Source organism: Hakea prostrata, chromosome 8 (assembly GCF_041222555.1).
Source record: "Hakea prostrata isolate BN-2017 chromosome 8, UWA_Hpros_2, whole genome shotgun sequence".
In the NCBI taxonomy this organism is placed as follows: domain Eukaryota; kingdom Viridiplantae; phylum Streptophyta; class Magnoliopsida; order Proteales; family Proteaceae; genus Hakea; species Hakea prostrata.
In genome coordinates, this window is record NC_142607.1 from 14,009,614 (window position 1) to 14,034,704 (window position 25,091).

At 38.0% G+C, this 25,091-nt stretch overlaps 2 protein-coding genes across 2 annotated transcripts; both read right to left on the reverse strand.

The window, feature by feature from the left end:
- Nucleotides 1-1,836: 1,836 nt before the first annotated feature.
- On the reverse strand, nt 1,837-5,552 carry LOC149007106 (protein neprosin-like). Its single transcript, XM_089166729.1, has 7 exons — nt 4,682-5,552; nt 4,510-4,596; nt 4,207-4,419; nt 3,733-3,897; nt 3,485-3,538; nt 3,211-3,357; nt 1,837-2,654 (listed from the first exon to the last, which is right to left on the reverse strand). The coding sequence occupies exons 1-7, from the start codon at nt 5,063-5,065 to the stop codon at nt 2,277-2,279; spliced, it is 1,428 nt and encodes a 475-aa protein (XP_089022855.1). The 5' UTR covers nt 5,066-5,552; the 3' UTR covers nt 1,837-2,276.
- Nucleotides 5,553-19,138: 13,586 nt separating this feature from the next.
- On the reverse strand, nt 19,139-22,598 carry LOC149007107 (short-chain dehydrogenase TIC 32 B, chloroplastic-like). Its single transcript, XM_089165394.1, has 8 exons — nt 22,422-22,598; nt 21,732-21,963; nt 21,538-21,617; nt 20,909-21,062; nt 20,218-20,296; nt 20,041-20,128; nt 19,869-19,915; nt 19,139-19,755 (listed from the first exon to the last, which is right to left on the reverse strand). Exons 1-8 carry the CDS (start codon nt 22,549-22,551, stop codon nt 19,573-19,575), a joined length of 993 nt encoding a protein of 330 aa, XP_089021520.1. The 5' UTR covers nt 22,552-22,598; the 3' UTR covers nt 19,139-19,572.
- Between the last annotated feature and the right edge of the window lie 2,493 nt (nt 22,599-25,091).

Here is a 25,091-nt window from a genome sequence, read left to right on the forward strand (position 1 = left end):
GTTATTTCATTGAGCCCTCGTTCCCCAGGATTTCTTATGTAGGAAAAAGCATTAATCTTGGGATCTTTTGCCAACTGATTGCCCTCAAGGGGTGGGGAAAAGGGTTGAAAAACCCCACATGTGATGAGATTTTTACTAGGAAAAAAATGAATTAGGATCCTAGAGGATATCAATACCCTTATGCTTCGTAACTATGTTGATACAATGTGTGGAACCTTGATACTCAAGGTATTTGCCACTCTAGGTGGTGTGGTCTCAATATTCTCACAGAATTATCATCATCATATGTTATAAGTAGGAATATAGACATCAATTGTTTACCCCCTCCCCCTCCCCCCCCCCCCCAAAAAAAATAAAATTATTCCATTAACCCACCACTCACATTCCTTTAATTTCTATTATCTAACCAGCCACGGATAAAGAAGGCACCTTCTAGTCAAAAATCAAAAGGGCTAAAAAGAAAGGCTCTGCCATACTTACCACTCAAAATCATTCACTTTACCTGGAATTTGGAATTGGATCCCCTCTCTCTTTCAAGTATCAAATTCTGAAATCTGATCTTATCCGATAAAGGAGAAATAGACAATCCTGAACTGGTTCGGGTTTAACCCGAACTAGTTTAAACCCGAACTAGTTCAGGATTAAGTTAAACCAACCAAGGCAAGGTCGGTCAAACAAGTGCAAAGGCTGAATAGCAAGACGAATCCGATAAGACTTGTAGTCAAAGAAAAGGTATTCAATTGGGAGTCAACTATCTATATTTGAGTATGACTCATTCACTAAGAAGAGGATTGCAGTCTAAACAATGTTTGAATCCCAATCAAACTCTTACATAGAAAAGCCCGATCGAGTTCATTTTTGCATGTTCATTCGGTTGAGGAGGCGTGCAGAATTGCGTAGCAACATTATCAATTTTGAAAATTCATACCAAACAGAACCACAACTCCGTGATCAGAGGCTATTAATGGGAAGTTGCAATGCTACTCTTTTGACTTCCACGATTTCATTCTCTCTATACTTTGAATGTTGTGAACTTGTGATATTGATTGTAGATCTCAACATCTTCGGCTTGTGATTTAAGCAAAGACCAGGTTGTCTACGTACGTTAAGTTCCAACCCCGACTTGCCGTTCACGTCAATGTCTTTCTTCCTCACTTTCCCACTAATATTAGAGATTATTCATTTTCTCACTTTGTGCTTCGTTCATGTAATATTTTAAGTTCATGTAATCTTCTTGAAAAGAGAATCTCAGTTAGCGTGATTATTCAATTTGATTTTCTAAACATATCCATGTGATCCCAGCTGGTGTGATTTGCATTCAAAATTAGTTGGGATTTTCTTCCCCTTCTTCTAGAAAGATAGCTTGACAATATTAAAGAAAAGGAATAAAAAAAAACCATAAATACATATTACATACGATAATAACTTTCTAGCATCATTCCCGGCCAACTCTATCGGTGCCTACAAAAGAGAGTTGTCATCAAATTGAACTTCACTTGGTTCCGTCAATAGGCCCACAAGATAATCAGTACAAGCATTTAGATTTCTTATTCGGTGAATAAACTCTCTGCATGCCTAACAATATCGTCAAGCACATTCATTACCTTCCAGACAAGAGTGAAATTTAAATATCATCGATTTTTTTTTTTTTTTGGGGTTTCGGAATTAGTAGTTGGAGCGTGGGCAGAGAAGGTGAAGTATGTGTTTAATATAAATAATTTGATTATGTAGTTAATTTGAATAAATAATATTTTTTTCTTTAAGAAACTCATTTGTTATAATCAATTTTTTTTTACACTTTCAATAAGATCATTGTAATGACAAAGGTATCTAACCTGTATGCAATCTTCCATCACTCTAGAACTCTAATAAGATTATTTGATACATCAAATTGAAAAGTATTTAATGTAATCTTTAAAATGGTAGCTAAGGATCCTAGGTACAATTTAGGTGGTCCTTATGTACATGCATGGTCCCCCATTTTGTTTGCACTAATGACAATTTATTTGTTCCTCACAAAGCAAGAGAGGGGAGAAGAGAAAAAATATATAAATCACAACCATAGTATTTTCACTATTTTCATTTGTTTTCAAATTTACATAAGAGCCCTACAGATGGTATACAGTCAGAATAAGGGGAAAAAATAGATTTAAAAGAAGAAAAAAAAAAAAAAAACAATTCTAAGAATTTCTCAAAACCCATTAAGGATTCAAGTAACAAAACCCAGAACCACCTCAGAAAAAGAATTCAAGAAAGCTCTTCTATACCAATTTTCTCTAGGGACATTTAGGGTTTCTTCCAGGGCCTCCATAATAAAAGTAATTACCCCATACGGTATTAGTTCCACCTTGAATATCATAGCAATTCGGGTGATCCGCCAAGACCCGAAGATTCGATAATGGAATTAAATTGTTATCCCAGTCTACAACTTGTAGGTTCCGAAAATAAGAAGCTTTTCCAAAGCCTTCTTCGGCAAAGTGACCGCTTCCCATCTGGGTCGACGTGTGAAAACCCGACGGTTGACTGTTCACAATCTCTCCTCCAAATTGAACCATACTTGCATGATCCCTCAAGTGACTAAACAAGAATGAAGGCCAATACCCGACCAACACACCCGGCCCGAATTCAAGCCACCAATTCCCATGCTTCGGATCCTGTTTCAAATTTCACCCAAAAAAAAAAATTTCATTTCAAAAAAGGAAAAGTATATAAAGTCAGTGAATCGAATCCCTTTGCATTCAAATATTAAAAGAAGAGAATCATATCACGAGGGCATTTTGGTAATTGACTACCCACGCGTGCATGTTTAAACCGACATAAGGGGTCAGGCCCTGACCCGTCCTCTCAGCCGTCCAAATAGCATATTCTGTTTGGACGACCAGAGAGATAAAGGGAAGCAATTCAAAAGAAAGGAAATGCTTATCTAATGGCTCAAAAAATCGTTAATCAAAGTGGACTTTTTGGTCAAAGAGATTCATCAGGTGGGGCCCATTGGTTTGCTAGCATGAAAGCTTCTTCCTTTGTTTCTAGTCAAAAGATGCAAAATTTCCAGCTTTTCCAAAAAACGATAAAAATTAAAAAGAATTAGCATAATAAGAACTAATTTTATTTTTGGTGAATTATCTTAATTACCATTTATTTGCATGAACTAAGCAAATATACAACCAATCTAAAGAGTGAATTAATTTAATTATGGAGTTGCATCAGTACCTTCCAAACTAATAAACTGATATCAAATTGGCCGCCATTATAGCCTGATGTTGGAGAAATTGCAGCTCCAATGGCTATTTTATTGTTTGTTTGAACAAAGCCTGAGCAAAGCAAATTGTAGCATCCAGTAGCTTGATAAGCATCTGTCTGTAATAATATACATGTACAATAAGATTAATCAGTGCTAATCATTATTCATAATTAGTAATAAATTCACTTTCTCTTTCTGTGAAGTAAGAAACAAGCAATTCAACTAAATCTTTTTGATACTTACGGTCCAGTAAGTGAAGAACCTGGGGTAGTTGTCTCCATATAATTCTGGGCTCACCTGAAGCAAAATAAATGAGATGAAACAGCTTTAGTAGCTTTAAACATGGTTGTCTGGAAACACTATATGGAAGAACAAATGGGTAGTTGATAGTACTGTAATAAAATGACTGCTTTAATTAGAAAGATGAATTGAAGTTTCAGGGAAAGAAGGATGTAAAGCTCAGATAAAAGCAAGATTGTTCAAGTTCTTACCTGCCAACCAGCTTCAATGGTGTTAAGATCATCTCCAAATGAACCAGAAATTACCCACATTTGGGATAAGCTGAACTCATACTGATTTGCTACAGTAGGTGCCCATACGTTAATGCTGGCTTTAGCTCCAAAATACTGATCTCCCATCACATACCCAACTGCATGCTGTGAAGAACAAAAAGTTGCAGAGGAAACCCAGTTTATTAATGCTTTAATCTTGAAAGAAGAAGCCATGAAAGTTCGAAAAAAAAACTTATAACTGGAATGGAATCAATGTTTCATAAATGACCCATCTACCAAATTTCTAATTTTGTCAAGGAAAATTTCAGAGACTCTCTGTTCAGGGTCTGCAAATTGATTAAGCTCTTCTTTTTTCTTTTTTCTTTTTTTTCCATCCAAATGGTAAATTTGGATTAACCATATCAATCTTTTTTCTTTCCCGAGGTAATGGAAACAATGGAAAGAATTTCTAACCTCGTGATCACTGCTTGTAGTGTCGCGTCTAACGGGTCTGCTAATTTTTCTTCCAAATCTTGCAATGGAGCTAGCTCTGAGTATCTCTTCTTCTTTAGTTCTTCTAATCGGAATGGTTCCTTCTGGACAAAACTCGCCTGAATTTAACCAAACCTGAAAACCTTCCGGCACTGAATCCATCGGATTATCGCCATTGGGTCTCTCAGGTGGATCCTGAGAGAAGAAAAAAGAAACTGCTTAGATTTTTAGAACACAGAGGAATAGAAATTTCAATTTCTTGTCGATTATTAAGTAAAAAAATACCAGTGGCTTTTTTCCTCTTAGTTCAGGATGATCAAAAGCTGGCTGTAGATGTGATAAAACGCAATCTATAAGATCACCATCTGGGCTCTGCAACAACAAACACAAAAATCCAGATTTGTCAAAACCCAAAACAACCCAGCAAAATAAAAATTGAAAAACTAGTAAAAAGTACCTGAATTGTTTTCACAGCAGGCTTGTTAATCCTTCTGAGATGGGCTTTTATTCTCTTCAACTTCTGCAACTCTTCACCAGGTCTGAAGGTCTGGTTGGTTTGAATGTCGTTTTGTGACGAAATCGAAGTGGATACTACAACAGGACTAAGGGAAGAAGCAACAAGAAGAAAACCAACAAAAATGGGAATTATTGAAGAGATCTTGCAATAGCTAGAAGCCATTCTGGAGGAATTTCTGGGTTTTGTTTCTTCCACTAAACCCGTTTGTTTTTGTACACATTGGCATTGTCCTCTTCTGTAATCAACAAAACACCATATATTCCTAGTTTTTGTCCACTGAAACGCTTCTTCCAGTGAATCCATATAAACTAAATAACCTTTCATAAGAAAACCCAATTCACCTCAGCTTCTTTACTGTTTCCAACACCTAAAATTAAGAAATCTCTCTCTTTCTCTGAGCTTCAAATACCTTGATTTTCTATCTGACACACAGGCCTAGTAGTTGCGAGCACGAGCTGTTTAATTAAAGAAACCCGGGAATGGAGGATTTTTTTAGAGTTTTTCCCATGTGGGTATGGAGATATAAAGACTTGGATTCCTGGGTTGCTATCAAAAGAAACCCAAATTTTTTTTGAAACAAAATCAATAAAAACAACAAATGGGTTTTCGATTCCTCTTTTTAATTTGGTGAGGGAAAATTGGAAAGCCTGAAAAGGATTGGAAGGGGGGAGATATGGGCTTGTGGCTTGGTTAGTGTTTCCAGTCTTCAATACAAAGACTGAAGCTTTTTAGCTTTTGTTCGAGTTTTATAGGGCCAACTGGCCAAGAGGCTCTGGTTTCTGTTATGCTTTGCCTTGGTTATGAAGACAGAAGAGAATTACACTTGTACTCCACTCTGGGTTTCCCAAGTTCCTTGCTTTTGGTGTTCCCTTTCACTCTTCCCTAGATGTTCTTCATGTCAGTTACTACTGGAGTAGTTTTAGTAATTTTATTGTATTTCAAATTATAAAAGAAAAAAAGCCAAATCACTTTTTTTTTTCCTTCTAATCTTCTTCCATCTCAAAAATAGAAAGAAGAAAAACAGTCCTGCCCTCCACTACAGAAATAATTTGGTTAATTTCATAGGATTGTACTTTTATCATTTGTCACCTCTTGTTCAAAGTCTATATGAGTTTTGCATTCTTCTTGATGATTCTAAGTATTGATATCATATCCATAAGACATTGATCCTACTAAAACCCTTTGAACCCTAAAAAAAATTCCTACTAAAACTATTCAAAATTATCTCAAGGGTGTAAATTGGTTTAGGATCGAACTGAATCCTCATTTGGTCTCCAAAAAATTAGTATGCATCTTACCCATTTGATAATTCATCGAAAAATAATTTCTAGTGTTTCTTGTTTCGAGAAACAAAAAAGATCATTTGATGAAACTTTTTCGTTCCAAGTGATTTTTGAAACATAAATTGAAAGTTGTGCTTCAAGAAACAGTTATGATGCAATCTACTTCTTCAAGTAACTATTGAGGGCAAACTAGGATTTAGTGAAAGAGTTTAGAGATGAATATTCATGGAATTTGACATTCTAAATATAAGAAATTTGTTAAAACACTATTGATAGTTTTTGTTTTTTTTTTTAAATTTATTTTTTTTACTTCTAAAAATAAGTTTTATCATATGTCTAAAAAAGTATTTATGCTTTCAAAAACAACAAAACTTGTTTCTGGGTGATACGGGAAGACTTAGCCAACTACCTCCAACCCGGGTTGGGGCTAAATATGACCCGGCGGGACTCCGACCACCAACCAAGGCGTTTCATACGCGGTTTATGGCAACCACGCAAGATGGAAGGTCAACTCGACACCGATTAAGGGGGACCAACGACAGGAAGCATCCGGGAGAACAAACCCCGCGGGAACCCACGAAAGACCCGATAAAGCAAGGACACCCCTTCGGAAAGCATTCAATACATTCGAACATAGTGTGTAGTTCGGGCACGGATCTTACATGTTCATTGTATAAAAGCCATCGGAGGATGGCTAAGCCACGAGCCGGCCCACGTCTAACCTTCCTTGTAGGGTTCATCGTCCCGAGAACGGGGCTTGGCGGACTCCGATATAAACAAAAGTTATCCACGACCAAGCCCCTCTCGGCAATGAACCCCAAGAAGACTTGTTGGTTTCAAACGCCGTACACAACTCTCAGTACTAAGTTTGGATTATATGATTATATCAGTAGTTATATATTATTTTTCCCCAAAAAACAAATCCTAAGGACACAATGGTTATTTCACATGCCTTTAAATCTAATTTAAGAAGATCACGTAGTACCCAAGTAGCATTATCTTTGTCTAAGTATTATATTAAGTATACTTTAAGCTTGATTAGATGGATAATAATAACTTCTCCTTTTAAAATTTTTCTCAACTTATTTTAAGAGAGAGAGAAAGAGAGAGAGGTTGATGGATTTCTATGAGTACGCGGCGCTTGCCAACAGTGACGGCCCACGCGAATTTGGTATTTACAATTGTGAAGGCACATGCCCCACGCTCCATTGCCTTTTAATGGATGGACCAAATGGGATCTTTTTATGGTAAACATAATGAATGGGATTGGTAAGACTTGCTTTCTTTCTTTCTTTCTTTATTTATTTTCTTTTTTATGTCTTTCGAGGTTTAGTATAATGTACACCTTCTCTCTCTCTAATGTACACCTTCTCTCTCTCTCTCTTTCCTTCTTTAATTTGGTTCCTCGTTTTGCTTTCGTTTTGTGACTTCTTCTAATCATGATTATGGAGCTAACTACACTCTTGTGGCCCTTATTATTGTTGTTAACTTCATAAGGGACCGCCCTTTTAACTTCATTAACTCATCAATGATGATGTCATGTTTATTCCTAATTTTTTACCTAATCTTTTATTAAATGCATGATTTATAGCATTTTGGATCAAATCTCTCCTGGCATTTGATGGCTAGTGCTTGAGACTGCACTAGTTTGGCCAAATTCCACTGTCTGGCTGAAGGAGCCTGTTCCTCAGCCAGAGCCTATGTCTCCTTGGATATAGTTTTGTTTTCTACCAAAAAAAAAAAAACCCCGAATAACACCATTCGTAAGATTTTTTTATACAAGTTGAGGGTTTGATATAGTACGAATTAACATGATGGAACCAACTATTTATCTGATTAAACTTTAGAGTAAATTGCACTGGTACCCCCAAAATAGAGGCTTTATAGCATTGACACTTCACTTTTTGTTTGAAAACACATATGTCATATTCTATAAACAGTGGATTAATTGTTGCACTAATAGAATGAACTAATGAATTGGGGTATCTGTGTTTTTCAAACATAAAGTGGGGTGTCAATGCTTTAAAACCTCTATTTTGAGGTGCTAGTGCAATTTGCTCTAAACTTTATAAATATGTTTTCCATGTTCTTTTATGGAGTCATTGTGAAACTCGGGATATTCATGTTATTTAGTATTATGGATGAAGTTTTCTGAACATTATTTTAGCAATTAGTTGAGAGATTTTCATTATAATCTTCTTCCTTCACAACAAAATGTTTTTTTCTTCACTTGTAAGCATGGTACACTTTGTTGATGTATAAAATACGTTAAATCTTTATGTTTCTTCAATTTGTATCTTTTTCAAATTGTGATTTCTTAGCATTCATTCTAATAATCTCCAAACTAATTTAGTTACTTAAGTAGCTTCAATAGACTCCTAGAAGCACCAAACGTTGGGGGACTTGTTCCTTAGCAATCATGCTTGCCATTTCCATGATAATCTCTCAGTGGCCACTTTCCCATGTAAACAAAGAGGGAGATCAAAGCATGCAAGAATATTGTGGACCCCACAAATAAGAATTCTCAATTACAAACCCCTTAGGCCAAAAAAAATATATGATAATATCTCAGTGGAGCCAATTCAATTCCAAATCGAATCAGATCATGATATAGATCCTTAAAAGTTCTTAAAACTTGTTAAACAAACTCTAATATGGTTTAATTAATGGTGTCACTTGAAGAGAAGTATGAAAAACTAAACTAGAATTCATCTGATAGCTAGGAAGAAAGGCTGCCATGGTTGAGCTTTGGAGGGGACAACCAAGAATATTAATAAATAATAAAAGAAGAGATAAAGGAAGAGTTGATATCTACAAGATCAAATGATTAATTTGTAAGATTTAAAAAATTATAAAGCATAGCTATCTGCGCGTGCATATGCGTGTGGACCAGTTTGTATGAGCAGGTGTGCATGCATGGAGTCTCCAAATGAAGACTCTTTTTAAGTGTTTGATATTTTGATATATTAGGTTTCATGCATTCAGATTCAGTGCTTTTAATGTCTGATACTGTTTGGAAAATCTACATTTGAATCTATACGTACATGCCTGAGGAGAATTCATTTTTGTACAATTCTTAACTTTGTGTTCTAATGTATCTTGTAATGCTGAAAGCCCTAAAGTCATTAAATTTAAAATAAGGCACTGAAAGGGTTGGGTTGGGCTTTTTCTTTTTCTTTTTCTTTTTTTTTTTTTTTTTTTTATCTGAAAGAATAGAGAAACCAGATGAATTTTTAAAGACTTCCAACTTTGGTTAAGTTAATGAACTTTTTAATGACAAGATTAGTTCTAAGCTATCAACTCCAAAGTGGGTAATGAACTGGACCAAATCTCTGTGAATAGACCAAGTGGGAGCCATAACCACTTATTCATCTTTGACAGTTTTAGACTTTCTTGTTTGCCTTGACTCTAAACCTTATACAATTGGCTTTTGCCTAACACTTACATGATTTTGTGTTGTTTAACATGTTGGGCCATGGGTAGGTCCATATACTTGATGAACTATAGCCCAAACCTGCACATTGAGGGCTTCAAGCTATATATTTGTGAGTTTACTCTTGGAATTCGGATTTTCTCTGTTCAAGTCTCTCGCCGGATCATCGGATGGGCAATGGTGGAGGAAGAGGATGGCAACCGTTGGATGTAAAGACTGAAACCGAAGCATCCCGTGTAGAAAAGGAATCACACCTCTTGAAAATAGACTGATTATGTTTCGGCTTTTACGTCCAACGGTGAAATCTGCTCTGTCTACACCATCCGACAATCGAATGGACCGGATGGACTAAAGGCTTGGACGGAGACAGTCTGAATCCCTGTTCTTGCCGGCCACCGGCCAAGGAATTGAGACACCCAAGGAAAATTAACAAGGAATTCTTTTGTTTTGGGGTGGTGGGGAATGGGGGGGGGGGTTGGAAAGGGGATCAGATATAATTGACCAAGAACAGAGCCAAGGTTGAGCTTTTATGTTCTCTTTTGCTTTCCCTGAAAACCTGAAAAGATAAGCATCAAAGAAAGAGAATGTCTACACTTGACATGAAAGTCATAATTAATTGATTGGCTTGTTCTTTTCCTTCTCAATTCTTTTTTCCTTGTTGAGTCAATGTGGAAATTTTGAGTCTCTAATTCACGGCCACAACTTGAGATTAAAATGATGGTTTATCTTCTAGATGAATTGAATTTCAAAGTCCAAGGAAGACTTCAACAAGGTTGGAATGAGATAAAATCAACCGACACAAACAGTAAAATGGAATTCTCCTTGTGGGGAAGTGATAATGTTTGGAAAGAAGGAAAGTAGAAAAAGAGAGGCTATAACTGGGCAACTATTTTTGATGCTGCAAGAGAATAGCGTAGAGAGAAAGCACAGAAAAGCATAAGAGGAGCTGGATGATGATGAAGTTTCCATGTGGGGTGTTGCAGTGGAATAATAAGAAAGGGAATTCTCCCACTTAATTAGATTTACATCAAAAGAAGAGAATAGAATCATGAGCAAGAACTGTAATGTATAGTAGCTAAGATTTTGGATGTTGATGCAGTGACCAACCAAATGGGAAGAACACCACAAGGAAATATGGTCCACAAAAATGACCATGCATGGGTTACTTTTGATATTAAATGCATCTCATCTCTCTTCTCTCTCTGAAGTCTGAACAGAAACTATTCTCTCTCTCTCTCTCTCTCTGAACAGAAACTAAATAACAAAGAATGAAAGAGAGAAGAGGGTTTCTAAAAAGGCTTAAAAGCAAGGAATGTTGAAATGGTGATGCTAAACAAAAGCAATCATTGTGTCTAAAGAAACCAAAGGCCAGCTTTCTTGGATAAATAAGAACTGGCTCTTGGCCCAAAAAATAAATAAAAATTGGCTCATGACTGACTACCAAAAGAGCTTGGGAAACGTTTGCTTCGAATAATGGATCTATGACCCGACCCGACCTGATACAAGTCAGGTCCACTTTCCCTCTTGATCATGGTGTAGTGGTGGAATTATTTCAAAAAATATAAAAAACAGTTTTGGTTGTTTGTGGGAGCAAGAATACGTTTTTTTTAGGGATTTGATAAACTGTGCTTTGGTAGAGTTTTTATGTTTAGAATGTAAATTTCAGTAAGGCGCTTCTTTAAACTTTTTTACTTAGACTTAATTTGCGCCCAACTTTGAGAAACATGTATCAAAACTATTTATTGAAGCATAAATTTTCATTACTTTCAATTTATATCTCAAACGGTTTTTGGTCATTTTTTTATTATTTTAAGAAAAAAAAACACTAGAAACTGTTTTTTTTGGGTTATCAAACGGTTCTACGTTGTTGAGCAAGTGGTCCAACCATATGAACCCATTTTATATTTAAACTGAGTGATTACATCATAGCTTGGATCATGATGATGTTTAAGCTTGTGTTGGTAAGAAGGTCAATGTGAACACGCACTGCTGGTTAGTGGGGATGGCACCATGATGGTATAGATCAGGCGTTCATGGAAGTCTAGCTCTGACTAGATGATCACCTCTTGTGTCTCTTTGTCTCTCTGGGTTTCTGAATAACTGAGAAAAAATTTCTTTTCTTGTTACTCCAAAGTCCAAATTAGGGAAGACTCAGAATGAGAATCATCAATTGCAGGTTGACCTCGCCAATTTAGGGAGTGATTTGGGCTTTGGATGGCCCCAAATAGTGGATTTGAACCGACCTTGGCCACCAACCCACATTCTGTGGTTGAGACTTGAGAGTGGACATAAGGGTGTGAATGCCAGCCCGACCCGGCAGACCTTACCCGTTAAATCCCGAACCGGTTACATGTTAGGTCTTATCCCGGCCGGGTACCGGACGAACACTACTATAGATAAAAAGGTGAACCCGGTGCTGAAGGATTCGGCATAAGCAGAGTTCGGCCGGGCAATTTTCCTACGCAGCCGACCAACACTAGTATGTGATTTTTAATCGACATTAATAGCCCAATTAGGTAGTTTAAGCCCTATGAGGCCCATTTATAGTGGCATTGGGTTAATATCCTTTTGAAGCCCAATGAAAGATTTTATCTTGGGCTGGCCAAACTCAAGGTATGGCCCAAAGATTCAGTCTGGGTTGGGCTTGGGTTTCATGAGAAACTAAGTATGAGCTTTACCTTTGAGGTCCAATGGTAGTCCATTGGGCTTGTTGTATTAACAACCTTGCCAGGGTTGATTCAAAAGCTAAATGCCAATGAGCAAACGGTTCAACTTATCTCCTGTCTGGTCCAGGCATATGGGCCTTAAGAGCTAGCAAATAGGCCCCAATGCATGGACTACTTTAAGGGCCCAAAGTAATGGGTTTAAGTCCAGCCCGTTAATTAGACCAACCTCATTCACAAGGGCCTAAACTAGGCTACTTGGGGGGTTAGGCTTAACATACTTTTTTTTTTTTTTTTTTTGGCAAAACGAACACAAACACAAACGGAACAACACACGAACCCGGGAGTAACAAACCGGCCCATGGACAGGATAAAGGCCACCCACCACCGGCAGGGAGAGCCCTCGGGCTAGGGAGTGGGCAAGCCCAACAACCAGAAATAGCAACAAAGGGCAGAGGAAAACGCCAAACAAAGAATACATCCACCAGGCGAGTGTAATCTCTCCATTACAAAGGTTGTTGAGAGTTTTCACAAGACCTCACAACGACCACCACCTCCAACCCAAGCCGGGAGAGCCCGTGGCGGGAGCGAGCAAGACAAGTAGGAATGGAAAGCATATAAGAAATGAGCCATTCCAAATGCAACCCAAGCCTCCCCTTCTACACACTAGAAAAGTGCACACATGGATGGGGCGACCTCTTGATCCGGGGAATGACCACAAGAAGAGCAATACCCCACATGGGGAAGATGAACCCTCAAAAGCATTGGGCTCCCTAATCACCGGGCTCCAAGATATTTTCAAACAACCATGGGAAAGGAGAAATAAAGGAACACAAATACCCACGTGGTGTGTTTGAAAAATGTCTCCCATGCATCAGAGCGGCAACAGGAGAAATAAAGCAAGTGACACAAACAAAAACGAAACACCCTAATAAGATATGGAATAGATGACCAACCAACGATTGCAGGAAGTGGCCTAATTTGTCGCTTAAATTTTCCCGGGGGGGCACAACACCCCAGAGAAAAGTTTAACTTAGGCATTGTCTTGTATCCAAATAAGCTCCACACATTTGGTTTAATTGTATCCACATGAATTTTGGATGAAGAGGGCATTTTGTACCGTCTTAGATTTGTGAGGAGGTGGTAGGGACTTTGTAGAGAACACTCCACTCTTGTTAGCTCCCAAAAAGCAGGAGGAAAAGGATTTAACAATTAAGCCTTTCTATCTGATAAACAAAACAACAAACTCCCGTAGTTATGGGATTAATGAGTGAACGAATAGGGCAATTAAAAGGCTTCGATGTCACTTTGTAACGGTTTGGAGTTGATCCATCACTATTGAATCACATTCCGAAAATGTCCAAAGAGCCGCAGGAAAGAACACTCCAAGAGAGGGATCCCACGGCATTAAAGAAATCGCTTAGGAAAGTAGATAGCCATAAACTTGCCCATAAAGAGTTTGGGTTCTCATATAACCCAGCACGAGTAAGGCCTATTTTGAAGAGTAGGATCAGAAAAAAGACTCATTTTAGACGAAAACCGCCATGAAAATGCATCTATTCTATCCGGTCCAAAAAATGGATTGATATCATCATGCGTATTTGGGAGAATGAAATGAGATGGAGTAGTGACATAGAGGAGGCGATTAAGAACTCTGCCGAATGTGAAAGCATCTACCTCCAACCACTAACCTCTCCATCTCTCTCCCACTGAACACCCGTTTTGATACTCCAATCTGAAGGAAGCCAAGTATTTTGAAGGATAGGAATTGAAGGGATTGAGAAAGAGAACCACCTCTTGAATCTTTGTGGAGTATTGGGACTGAAGCGAGTGTTGACTTCTAAGTCACTCTTGACCACTAGCCAAGAGGTATCAAGGCACCAAGCGCAACTCTCCAACAACCGAGAACATAGGGAGACGAAACAATAAGGGCATCTGGAGCTCATTCACAGATACGAATGAGATTGCTAGAAGCCCAATGATTGCACTAAGACCGAGAACAAATAATAAATAGGAAAGGAGAGAGGGGAGAGGATACACGAGTGGGAGAGAAAGACCCCTCTCTACACCATGAACGATGGTATACGATACGAAGCAATAATTTCCATTACCAGTTGAATCCATTTGCTACAAAATCCCATTTTTCTAAAGTGGCCTTATGAAACACCACCCATACGGTCATAGGCTTTTTCATGTCAAGTTTGATGGCACTAATTTTTTTTCCTTCTTTGATTCTTAACATAATGTAGAACCTCATGTGCAATAAAAACATTATCGATATGATTCTACGGGCACAAAAGCGATTGAGATTCGAAATAATACCTCCAAGAAGGGACTTCATCCTTGGCCATGATTTTGTGATCACCTTTGTAACCATACCACAAAGCTAATAGGTCTACGCGCTAGTTCGGGGGCTACTTTGGGAATCAAGCAAATGTAAGTGCGGTTGAGGGCAACTGCCATGTGTAAAGAAATCCTACTGCTGCATACACATCATCTTTAGTGGTCTCCCAACATTTGAAAGAATATAGGTGGAAATCCTGGCCCGGAGCCTGAGAGGACCAGGTTCACCACTTTGGTTACCCGTCATAGAGGGAATTTACACAATCTTTATTTGTTTCATCCGATATGGAGCTCTTAACACACCCCAATGCTTGCATCATGGCATTGTTATCAACTCCTGAGTCGTACCACTTGATGAAGTGCTTAAAGATAGCTCCCCAACTTCATCCTCCTCTTTTACCCACTCCCCCTCATCATTTTTAATGCTCAATTCGATTCCTATGCCTCCTTTGAATGGTAGTAGTGTGAAAAAATTTTGAATTTCGTCCCCACTCTGAATCCAATTCAGCCTAGATTTTTGATGCCACATTTCTTCCTCCCTTTCCAACTCCTCTTCTAAGCAGCGCAGGATCTCATCTTCCAACAAGTGGTTTTCCTCTGAATAAGGTTGACATTGGATCATCTCTAAATTCAATTTCAATGTCCTGATTTTATCCTGCACATGACCAAACTCTTTTTTATTCCACTTTTTCAAATGAGACGCAATCTCCAATCCCATCACAACAGAGGAGCCTCTACTGATTTTTCCAAGCATGCAACAACTTCCTTACAGCCTGGATGCCTAAGCCACATCCTCTCAAACCGAAATGGCCTCTTACCCTTTGTTCTACCTCCCATTGTGTCAAGGCATAGAGGATTATGATCAGAGTAAAATGGGCCTTCGCCACGGTGCACAGCAAAGCGGTTTCTCCACGGGGTTGGAAATGAGGTAATTTAATTGAACAAGCCTCTCCCCCGGGTTTGACCATGTGAAGCCAGGACCACTTGAACCAAGCTCCAACAAGGAACATTCATCTAACATATTTTGGAAGGAGGCAGTGTCTCTCCGAGTGGAGGTATTCCCTCCTTCCTTTTCAAACCAGGCTAAATGCGAATTGAAATCACCAATGCAGACCCACTTTCCTTGCCTTGTTCCCCCTATCTGGATAATGTTATCCCACACCTCCTGTCTTCTTTCTTTAACTGGGTCACCATACACTGTAGTAAGCCAAAAAATTTCTCCTTGTGCCGTTTCCACCTTTGCATCAATGAACCTACGATTCTGTTCCAAAATTGTAACCTGTAATTGTTGGTTCCACAAGAGAGCTAGACCACCCGCACTACCTTCAGACTCAACAACTGCACTGAGATCCATTTTGATCTTCTTCCTAATCAGCTCCATCCTTGCAACTCCACTCTTTGTTTCTATCAGAAAAATTATATCAGGTTTCTCTTCCTTGGAGAGGTTATGTAATGCTCGAATGCAGAGGACTCCCCAACCTCGACAATTCCAGCAATAACCTCATGATGACCCGGGGATGATAAACCCCGGTCTCCACGGGTCCAGATGTTAAAAAAGTCAATGGTCTTGCTTCCGAAACACTCAGCTTCTCACTACCTTCTTCATTGTGACTTTGATTTAGCTTCATCATTTCTAAGCTTTCAGATTGTCTCAGACTCTCGGCCTTACGTGAATGCCGGATCTTTACTTGTCTTGGATGGGCTTCAATGGCATAGGGATGCTTTTGAAAATGGGTTGGGCTATATTGTGGTATGTGTTGGTGCTTATTGATGAATTTGTTCTTGGTGGGCTCAGTGGGCTTCTTTGACATGAACTTTGATTTGTCAGGCCCAGGGTTGAAAAGGCTGAAGTGGGGTATGTTTGGGTTCGTAATGAAGTAGTTTATTGGTAGTTTGGGTTTGGAAAGGACTTCATCGGAGGAATCGTCTGACTATCAGAACTCATCAGAATCGGAAGATGATTTTGTGATAGATAGAGAGAAGGAAGCTAAATTCTCTAAACGAGTTGCCTGGGTTGGTTATGTTATTGAAGGAAGACCATATAGAAAACAAGCGACCGGAAGGGCTCCCGTATTTGGAATACCAGATGCGACAAATTTCAATGTTGCAGAGCGGCTCTACTCTTCCAATTTGCTGAATCGGTGGATAGGGACAGTATACTACGAGAGGGACCTTGGTCTGTGTCCGGCAATCTCTTACTCATGGAACACTGGAACAAGGAGAGAATCTGGGCTTTTTCACACTGCAAGTTCTAGGTGCAACTGTATGATATTCCAGTGGAAATGAGAGAAATCGATGACTTGATCCAGATCGCTGAGAGCGTTGGAGCAGTTGAAACAATAATGGAAGTCAAGGGTGTGCAGTATGGTGAACACATTCAGTTTTATAGAGCCAGAGTAAATGTCGATATACGGATGCCTCTTAAAACTCGCATTAAATGCAAACGTAGTAGTGGCGGATCTGAAATTATCATGGTGAAGTTTGAGAAGTTACCTACCATTTGTTACACTTGCAGCACCCTGGGACATGAAGATAAGCGGTGCATGGAGTACTCAGGATCTGAAAGCAGAGGAAATAATTCCAGGAGGGGAAAAAAAGGGAAAACTTCCAAGTGCGGGCCTGAAATCAGAGGAATGACTCCAGATGATAGATTACTTCGACAAGTAACCATGCTATTTCAAAAGAGGGACAACGAAGAGGATGAAGCGATGAAATCCAAATCGGCAAGGAAATCGAAGGAACACAAAAGGGAGGCGAAAGGAAGTAGAGGCAGTGAAGAGAGAAACAACGGGATAGGGAGGAAGGAGAAGGAAGATGATCGGAAGTTGGCCGGAGAAAGTTGCAGAGATGGTAGCGTTAGAAACAAGAAACAGAGTGATCGTACAAGGGAGCAGCCCCGAATCCGACACTCAACAGTGAGCCCCCAGAGAGATACAACATCGGTGAGGAAGAGCCGGAATTCATAACGAGGAGCTTGATGAACATTACCCAACCGGTGAGCTATCTCACATCAACCCATATCTCCCCAAACTCAACAGCCAACACCTTTCCATCCACCAACCGCAAAATTAGACCGAACGCCAACATCAAGAAGCCATTTTACTCCCTCTCTCACATGAATCATTCCTCCCTCTACCTACCAACCTCAAACTGCTTTAATAAATTCTTCATTTTCTAGACAGGTGGTCTCAGCTGAAAAAAATCTTCTTGAAAGTCGTGCCAGTTTGAAAAGTCCTGTCCCATCCCAAGATAACGTTCAAAACCCAAATATTTCTTTCTTGGACCAGGCTTAACATACTAACAGATCAAGTTGATGGGTGTTTAAGAGTCTGGACCCGTTACTCCTGTTAATTCTTCACAAGGATCGTTCTCACAAAACTCTAACCCTAAGCTGCGTTTGTTTGCAAAGGTGGGGTGGGAAAAAAAACATGTGGGTCCCATGTATAGTGGGGTGAGGGAGAAGGAAAGGAAAGGGTTTTGTGGAAAAATGATGGTGGTGGGTCCCACTTTTTACTTTTCCACAAAATCCCACCAAATTTGTGGGGTTTTAAAATGGCTTGGGGTGGGAAAGTTGGGCTGCCACATCACCAGACAAATTTTCTTGATTCAAGGAAGCTTGTCTCTCACTTTCCACCCCAAGCAACCAAACAATCTACAATTTTGAGATTTAAGGGAAAAGTAAGAAATTTACACTTTTTTCAAGAATTTTCCCACCCCACTTTTATTCCTTCAAACAAACGCAGCCTATAGACTCTCATATCTTGAAGTGTTTACATAAGATAGGAAATCACACTCTGATCAGTCATGCGATAACAATTTATCAACCAGAGGGACTCTTCTCACATATGGTAACGGCTCAAGATGAATTCTATCAGTAGAGTTTTGTGCTCCCTTCATACATTTTCACCACATATTAGGAGGGGCTCCATAGAGGTCCTACCTCCGATTCATTTTGTTTAGAATTCAGAGGTGGGCCATCTTTGAATATCATGTGGAGAAGAGGTATGAGGGGAGCACAGACCTCTACTTTGATGAAATGAGGATCCCAACTCGTTAAACAAACCTTTTTTACAAGTGTGGTTTTTCTTTGTTTCATGGCACTCTAATCCAATTTGGTGGCAAATTTCTTCTTTAGGATTGCTCTTTCAGTTGAATATGTGTTTGGTAACATTTCCATTCTAAGAGAACAGTTCTCACGCAAAACCATTTTTTAATATTTATGTGCTAAAAGACCGTTTTTTGCTTGGGAATGGGCTTTTGATAAATCCGCTCTGAAAATATTTTCAGAACACTATTAGAATAAGTTAGTCTTTTGTTAAACTCGTTCTCAGGTTTCAATTGGGACCAAATTTATCACTTCCGTTTATATTCTTTGGTAAAAACATATTTATGATGTTCTACGAAAGGCATTCTTTAGACCACTTTTCTAACCGGTCTGTTCTTAAAAAACAAAAAAAAAAAACAAACCATTTTCACAAATGCCTTTAACTCGTTCTTCAGTTCCCAATGAACATAATAACACCAAAAATAGTTTTTAAGAATGTTACCAAACACGCCTTGTGAACTTCCCAAAATCCGGAAAATTTCCAACTCCTAGCTAAATAACTTATGTAAGCCAATTTTAGATGTCAGTGCTTGTAATTAATAGTTCTTCTCAATAGATTTTTCCTTTTTTTCCACCGAAAAAAATGATGGTTATTTAATAATGCAGAGTTGTTCTAGTGGTTAAAACCAACACCTCTTAATGAAAAACTCGTGGGTTTGACTCTCGCTAAAGCGTATTAATATCCCCATCCCCGGCTTAATAAAGCCCCTTTGTACCAAAAATGATAACTGTTTAATTAATAATGTTCTAGGTTTTTCATTGCCATTGTATTCTTTTACATCGTTGGAGCCAGGATTCAAAATATTCTCTGCTCTATACAAATATATACTATGCTGGCTAGAACTAGTTATTACAAATAAAATTGCGACAAAATCTTTTGATATGTACTGCCTAGATTTTTTTATTTTTATTTTATTTTTGGCAATATTACCTAGATTGATATTCACATCTACTATATATAATATCACTCCTCTTTTGGAATTCTGTACCTGCAGATCATCAGTTCAGCTTGATGATTTACATAGTCGTCTACAGATGAGCACACGGGTTTGCTTCCAAAGCTTTTGTCCCAAAGATTCATCATTTGCCAAACCTGAACAGTGCTCCTCATTACAATCTGCGAAGTATTTCCCACTTACTCCATTGATTTGCTTGCTCAAAGCTACATAGCATGTGGTTGATGCACCCTGCAGAGACATTCAAATTGAAGGAGAAACCAGATTTTCAGATTAGAAAGAACAACCCTCTTTCTTTTTTCTTCTTTCTTGTTTCTTTTTGGATGTTAAGACTAGGAACAAACCTGAGATGTTGTCTTTACAAATTTTGATGCAAGGTAAAAGAGTGAATCTGTAGAAGAAATTAACATGAGTGAAACTGTTAGTTATCTGATCAATGAGCTTTCCAGGTCAAATTCTTAAAACATTTGCAAAAATGAAAAAGAGAGACAAAATTCAAAGATTGTTCTTTCGTGCCTGTGACGAAGCTCTTATGGTCCCTGATAATTCCGGTCTTCACAATCCCAGGATGGACAGCGTTGATCGTCACTTTTGCATTCCTTGCCTGTATCCAGCAAAACACATTTCGTTTATTCACGACTTCAAATTTTGTATCATTCTTCTGGTAAAGGAAAGTGCATGCATGGAGACTACCTTGAGTTGTCTAGCGATTTCCTTGGCATGCAATATATTAGCTAGCTTGGTCTGAGCGTATGCACGAGTCCCGTTATAACTGCACAAAATTTGAGATCCTCAGTTATAATCTGTATTTGTTGTTCCCGTGGAACAAGATTGTGATTTGATTCACATGTCATGGAAGGAGTTTAGATCTTCTACGGATCAAGATCGAGGTCTATACTCTCCTCATACTTCTCCATCACACAATTAAGTGAAGTCCACCCTTAAAAATGTTGACAAAATGAATCAGAGATGGAACTTATGTGGGCCCCACCACTATTTTATAGTAGAGAAGTATAAAGAGAGTCTGATCCTCAACCGATCTATGCTCTCCCAATACTTCTATACTACACTATAAAATGAGGTTCACCTCTGATTTATTCGTCAACCCAGCAAATCTTATATAAATGATAGACTCTACCACTATTGTATGGTGAAAAAGTATAAGGGGAGCACTGACCTCTACCCTTAAAAGTAAAGAATGTGAATTCTCATGGAAGTAGATTTTCTTCCTAAGTGGGATGAATGGGAAACTGCAGGTGGGGGCAGATCTGAACCCTCCAAGGGATGAAGGCCCTACCATCGAGGGTCCAGATCGATCTGTCCCCACTATTCCTGATCTGGACTCATAAGAGTCTCAAGAAAGAGAAAAGAGAGAAAGAACTACCTTTGGGGATTCAGCAAAAGATTGAAACAGAAACCATCTCTTTTCACCCAACTGTGAATTACAGATGAAACGTTGATGATCCTCCCTTCAATCCCTGTTTCCCTTGCTGTTTCAACCATTTTTTCTAATAACATCTCTGTTAAAAAATAATGCCCTGCAACCATTTAATCATTTAATCAGAGTTTTAATCCCCCAAAATACAAGTATTAAGTAAAGCTAGCAGATGGTAAAGCTTCTTCTTTTTTTTTCTGGCAAGATAGCAGATGATAAAGCTCTGTACTTAAAAATCTCATTCTGCCCTTAATTTATTTCTAGATTCTTCCAGATTGAAATCATTCCCCACAAATCTCGCCGAGAGTTTCTAATTTATTTCCTTTCGATCTCCTCAAAAGAAATCTAACTATTCTAAGATTCACGTGTGCCCTATGCATGTATTATCTTACAACAAATCATATGTTTATCGCCCATTAAGCTATTTGGTCCCATCTATTGGTTCTTGATCATATGGGTCCCTCCCATGCATGCATGCATCAGGAACAAGTCATCCATGTTGGACCCAATAGATCAAATCCTATTTTTTCAAAGGTAACAAAAATCATAAAGTTGGTCACTTAATACTTATTGCTTACCTAAGTAATTTGTAGCAAAAGTCATCTCCACTTTATCTTCAGAAAACTCCAATTTCTGAGAGAATTTTCCCGCATTGTTTCTGCAAAAAGTGAAAAATAAAGGAGGATAAGAAGCTAATACAACAGCTTCTGCTCTCTCTCTCTCTCTCTCTCTCTCTCTCACACACACACAGAAGAAGAAGAAGACAACTCACATGAGTATATTGAGTGGCAAGCCAAGAGAGAGGAACTCAGAGCAGAATCTCTTAATGGAAGCTAAAGAAGTGAGATCCATCTCCAACAAGATTATCTCAGCTTCTGGGTTCTCCTTTAGCATTTTCACTTTCACCTCAGCTGCTTTGTTTACATCCCTTGCTGGAATTACAAGTCTCACCCCTCTCTTTGCTAACACCCTTGCTGTCTCAGCTCCAATTCCAGATGTTGCACCTTCGCACCATTAACAACATCAAGTCATCATCAGAAGATTAAAATCCCCAATATCACATCTATATATAGTTCTCTACTTCATAAACCCATTAACATTCTTCTTTTTTGGACCTTTTCACAGATGTTCTTGCTTCTTAGAGAGAAACACCCATGAAATTCATCCAGGATTGTGTTGGGTAGCGTGAGCTTGCATGACATCTCAAATATGGAATAAGAAATTAACTAAGAAGGAAACTTTGCTGCTGTAAGCCTGATACTGACAAAAAGAGGGAATCAACCAAGATAATGATATTGTTATTTTTAAATCATAAGAAGAAATTCATATTATAAGTTACCCCTGCATCAAATCTCATTAATTAATGGGAAAAAAGAACCCATGAATGGAAAATCAAATCCTTCAGAACCCTTAAAGAACAATTTAAATAAAAGCCCATGGAAATAGTTTAGGAGAGACAAACCAGTGATAATTGCAGTTAACTGAGAAGGGAATAAACAAGGAGAATCTTCAGCAACTTGCTCAGCAGTTGATTTTGATCCAAAACCACTTGGACCTGCAACACCTGCTAAGTATCTTAGAGTTTCTTTCATGATCACCAACCTAAAGCAAGCAAGAGAAAATCTGATGAAGCAGAGACTTCTGGTACTGGAAAAATTTGTAACTCTTCAAAATAATAATCCAACATATATAGGCAAAGTAGAATGAAAGCAGTAGACTATACTGCTCATCTTTACCACCTATCCTTCCCTTTTTTTCTTTCTCTAGATTTCTTTTTCTTATTTTCACTTTTTCCTGAGGCTCCACTAATTCTTCGGGACTTATGTCCGTGAAGGCTACAGTTGATTAACTTTTCTATTTTACTTTTATAGCATCAACTCGCGAGAAATTCTGTTACGTACTTGTCCAACTTCATCTTGTGGTTGGTCAGTTATTTTTATTTAAATAATTATGGTAATTACTTATTATGCTTAAACTAGCATAACTGATAATTAATTACCAAGATAAGGTTGCATAGGTACCTAACAAATTCATATATATTTCAAGGTTGAATTAGAAATTTTGATTGTGTAAATGATCAATGTACAAAGAAACCAAATATCTGTAAAAATTAGGTCGTTTCATGCTCTTTTGTTTATCCTTTGGGTTAATTCAATATACTCATATTCCATCATTTATATAAGAATAATTATTTAATTAAGTATTCTATGAGATTAGTTCTATTGGGAAAAACTAACATTTCAATTTAAGGAGGTTGACACAATTGACAAAAGAGTAGAAGGTCAAAGTTCGAATCTCCTTGGGGCCAGAGCGAAGAAGTAGTCAATATATTCATAAGCCAGTCCAGGTGGACTTTTGTTTTCAAGGTTATTCAAAGACAGGTCATGGTAATTTAGGGCTAAATTGATTCCATCAAGATAAATTAGGTGGTTTGGGCTGATGACAATTTTCGCAAGGTAGGGTTTGGATTTGAGTTTGGGGTTATTAAACTTTGGTAAGGTTGGATAGAATTTGGGTTTAGGGTTTAGGGTTTAGGCTGACCCATATAATTAAAAGAAAAGTTTAATTTTGAGAAAAATAGTTTTTTTTTTTTTTTCTTTTAAATATATAGTGAAAGGGTGCGAGAGAAACATCCTTTTTGTCCCTACATATTGAATTACGAAAATACCCTGAATTGCAGCGCATCATTAATCGTAAATGAAATTGAGAAGGGGCGCAACACTCACACGTGTATAGCGTTCAAATGATTGGTGCGGAGCGACGAGAAATTACCTCTTGATTATTTACAAAGCGTGAGAAAGAAAATGGCGAGAAAACAAGGCGACAGGAATTGCTTATGTTGTGACTTGCGGCCGTGCCTCACACGCTTCTTTCTTTTGGTTTCTCTTCTTTGTGGGCCCAGAGAATGATGGCCCATGTTGGAGGTTTCACAGACCGATTGTACAAAAAGGTAGATTGATGTTGACTTTTCAACCATTAGGTGTGGCATGTGGGACCCACCTGTTTTCCTCTTGGCATACACCACTCATGGCCTTCTTCTAAAGGTTACTTAGAATCTCACTAAGGTCAGGCTTTTTGTTCGTCCCCCTATAAGGGATGGATGGAGATGTGATAAGCATCTCTACTAACATAGACAATTTTGCAATGATTTATGAAAAAAATGGAGATTAGGGTTCTTAATGAAGAATCAAATTGTAGATTAGGGTGCTCGTGTGTTGATCATTTATTTTAGAAATTAAGTAAAAGAGGTTCTTTCTGTCTTGGAAAAGATTGACAATTGCAAATGTTAAATTAATGACTTAGATAGGTTATCTTTAAGTTGGTTTTAGGTAGATTAAATTTGAGATATTTGTCTAATCTTATTGATTATAAAACCCAAAATCATATCATACTCATCTACCACAAATGAGGTGATGTATAGAAACCCTATATGGGCCCTAAAATCATCTTTATTTTCTGATATAATGACTGATTAATTGTGTGACATATCTAAAAGCTAGCTTCATGGTACACAGTCCTTTCCCAAGGTCACAAACCTAATTTTGCTTAATATAAAAAATAAATAAATAAACCTTTAATAAATGAAGAGCTTATCTCTTCTCATTTTTTTGGGGTTCCCAAGATGTGGAATTAGAATTAGTCGCATTTATAAATTTTTGTAAACTAAAGTTGAGTTATCTTCTAAATGATTTAAGTCAGGCAACTCAGGATACTTAAGATGTTGCATTAGTTCAAATTCTACTATTATGACTTTGGTGACCAAAAGAATCTTATCTTTGTGGAGTTTCTGGTATTGATTTCATAGGGATTTTGCTTGGAAGCAGCACTTCTCCAAGTAGCAAACGACACAAATTCATTGCTCGGTCCAAATTAACGTGCAATTAATTCACATATAAACAATCCAAATTAAGTGAATCACATATAAATGGTTCAGATGTTCACTGCTCAAAGCAACATTGGTCCCAAACAAAATCTGTTTCATACACGTATTTTCGGTTGACAAGCTTGAGGAGAACCTATATTTGACATTGAAAACAATTGAGTTATGGCCAAATTTTCAGCCAACCATTTATGTATGTCATTATATAACACATTGTTTCTTTTTAAGACAGACATTCCTCAAAATCTTAAG

Bases quoted from the DNA above. Each gene is read 5' to 3' on its own strand.
- LOC149007106 (XM_089166729.1), bottom strand. From the start codon at position 5,065: ATGAAAGGTTATTTAGTTTATATGGATTCACTGGAAGAAGCGTTTCAG. The intron at 4,420-4,509 runs GTATTTTTTTAC...TTCTTCTCTCAG, and splicing joins TAAGAGGAAAAAAGCCACTG to GATCCACCTGAGAGACCCAA. The intron at 3,358-3,484 runs GTAAGTATCAAA...ATATTATTACAG, and splicing joins GGTTCTTCACTTACTGGACC to ACAGATGCTTATCAAGCTAC.
- LOC149007107 (XM_089165394.1), bottom strand. From the start codon at position 22,551: ATGAAAGAAACTCTAAGATACTTAGCAGGTGTTGCAGGTCCAAGTGGT. The intron at 21,964-22,421 runs GTTTGTCTCTCC...AATGGTGCGAAG, and splicing joins GTTAACTGCAATTATCACTG to GTGCAACATCTGGAATTGGA. The intron at 21,063-21,537 runs GTAAGCAATAAG...AAATGGTTGCAG, and splicing joins TTTTGCTACAAATTACTTAG to GGCATTATTTTTTAACAGAG.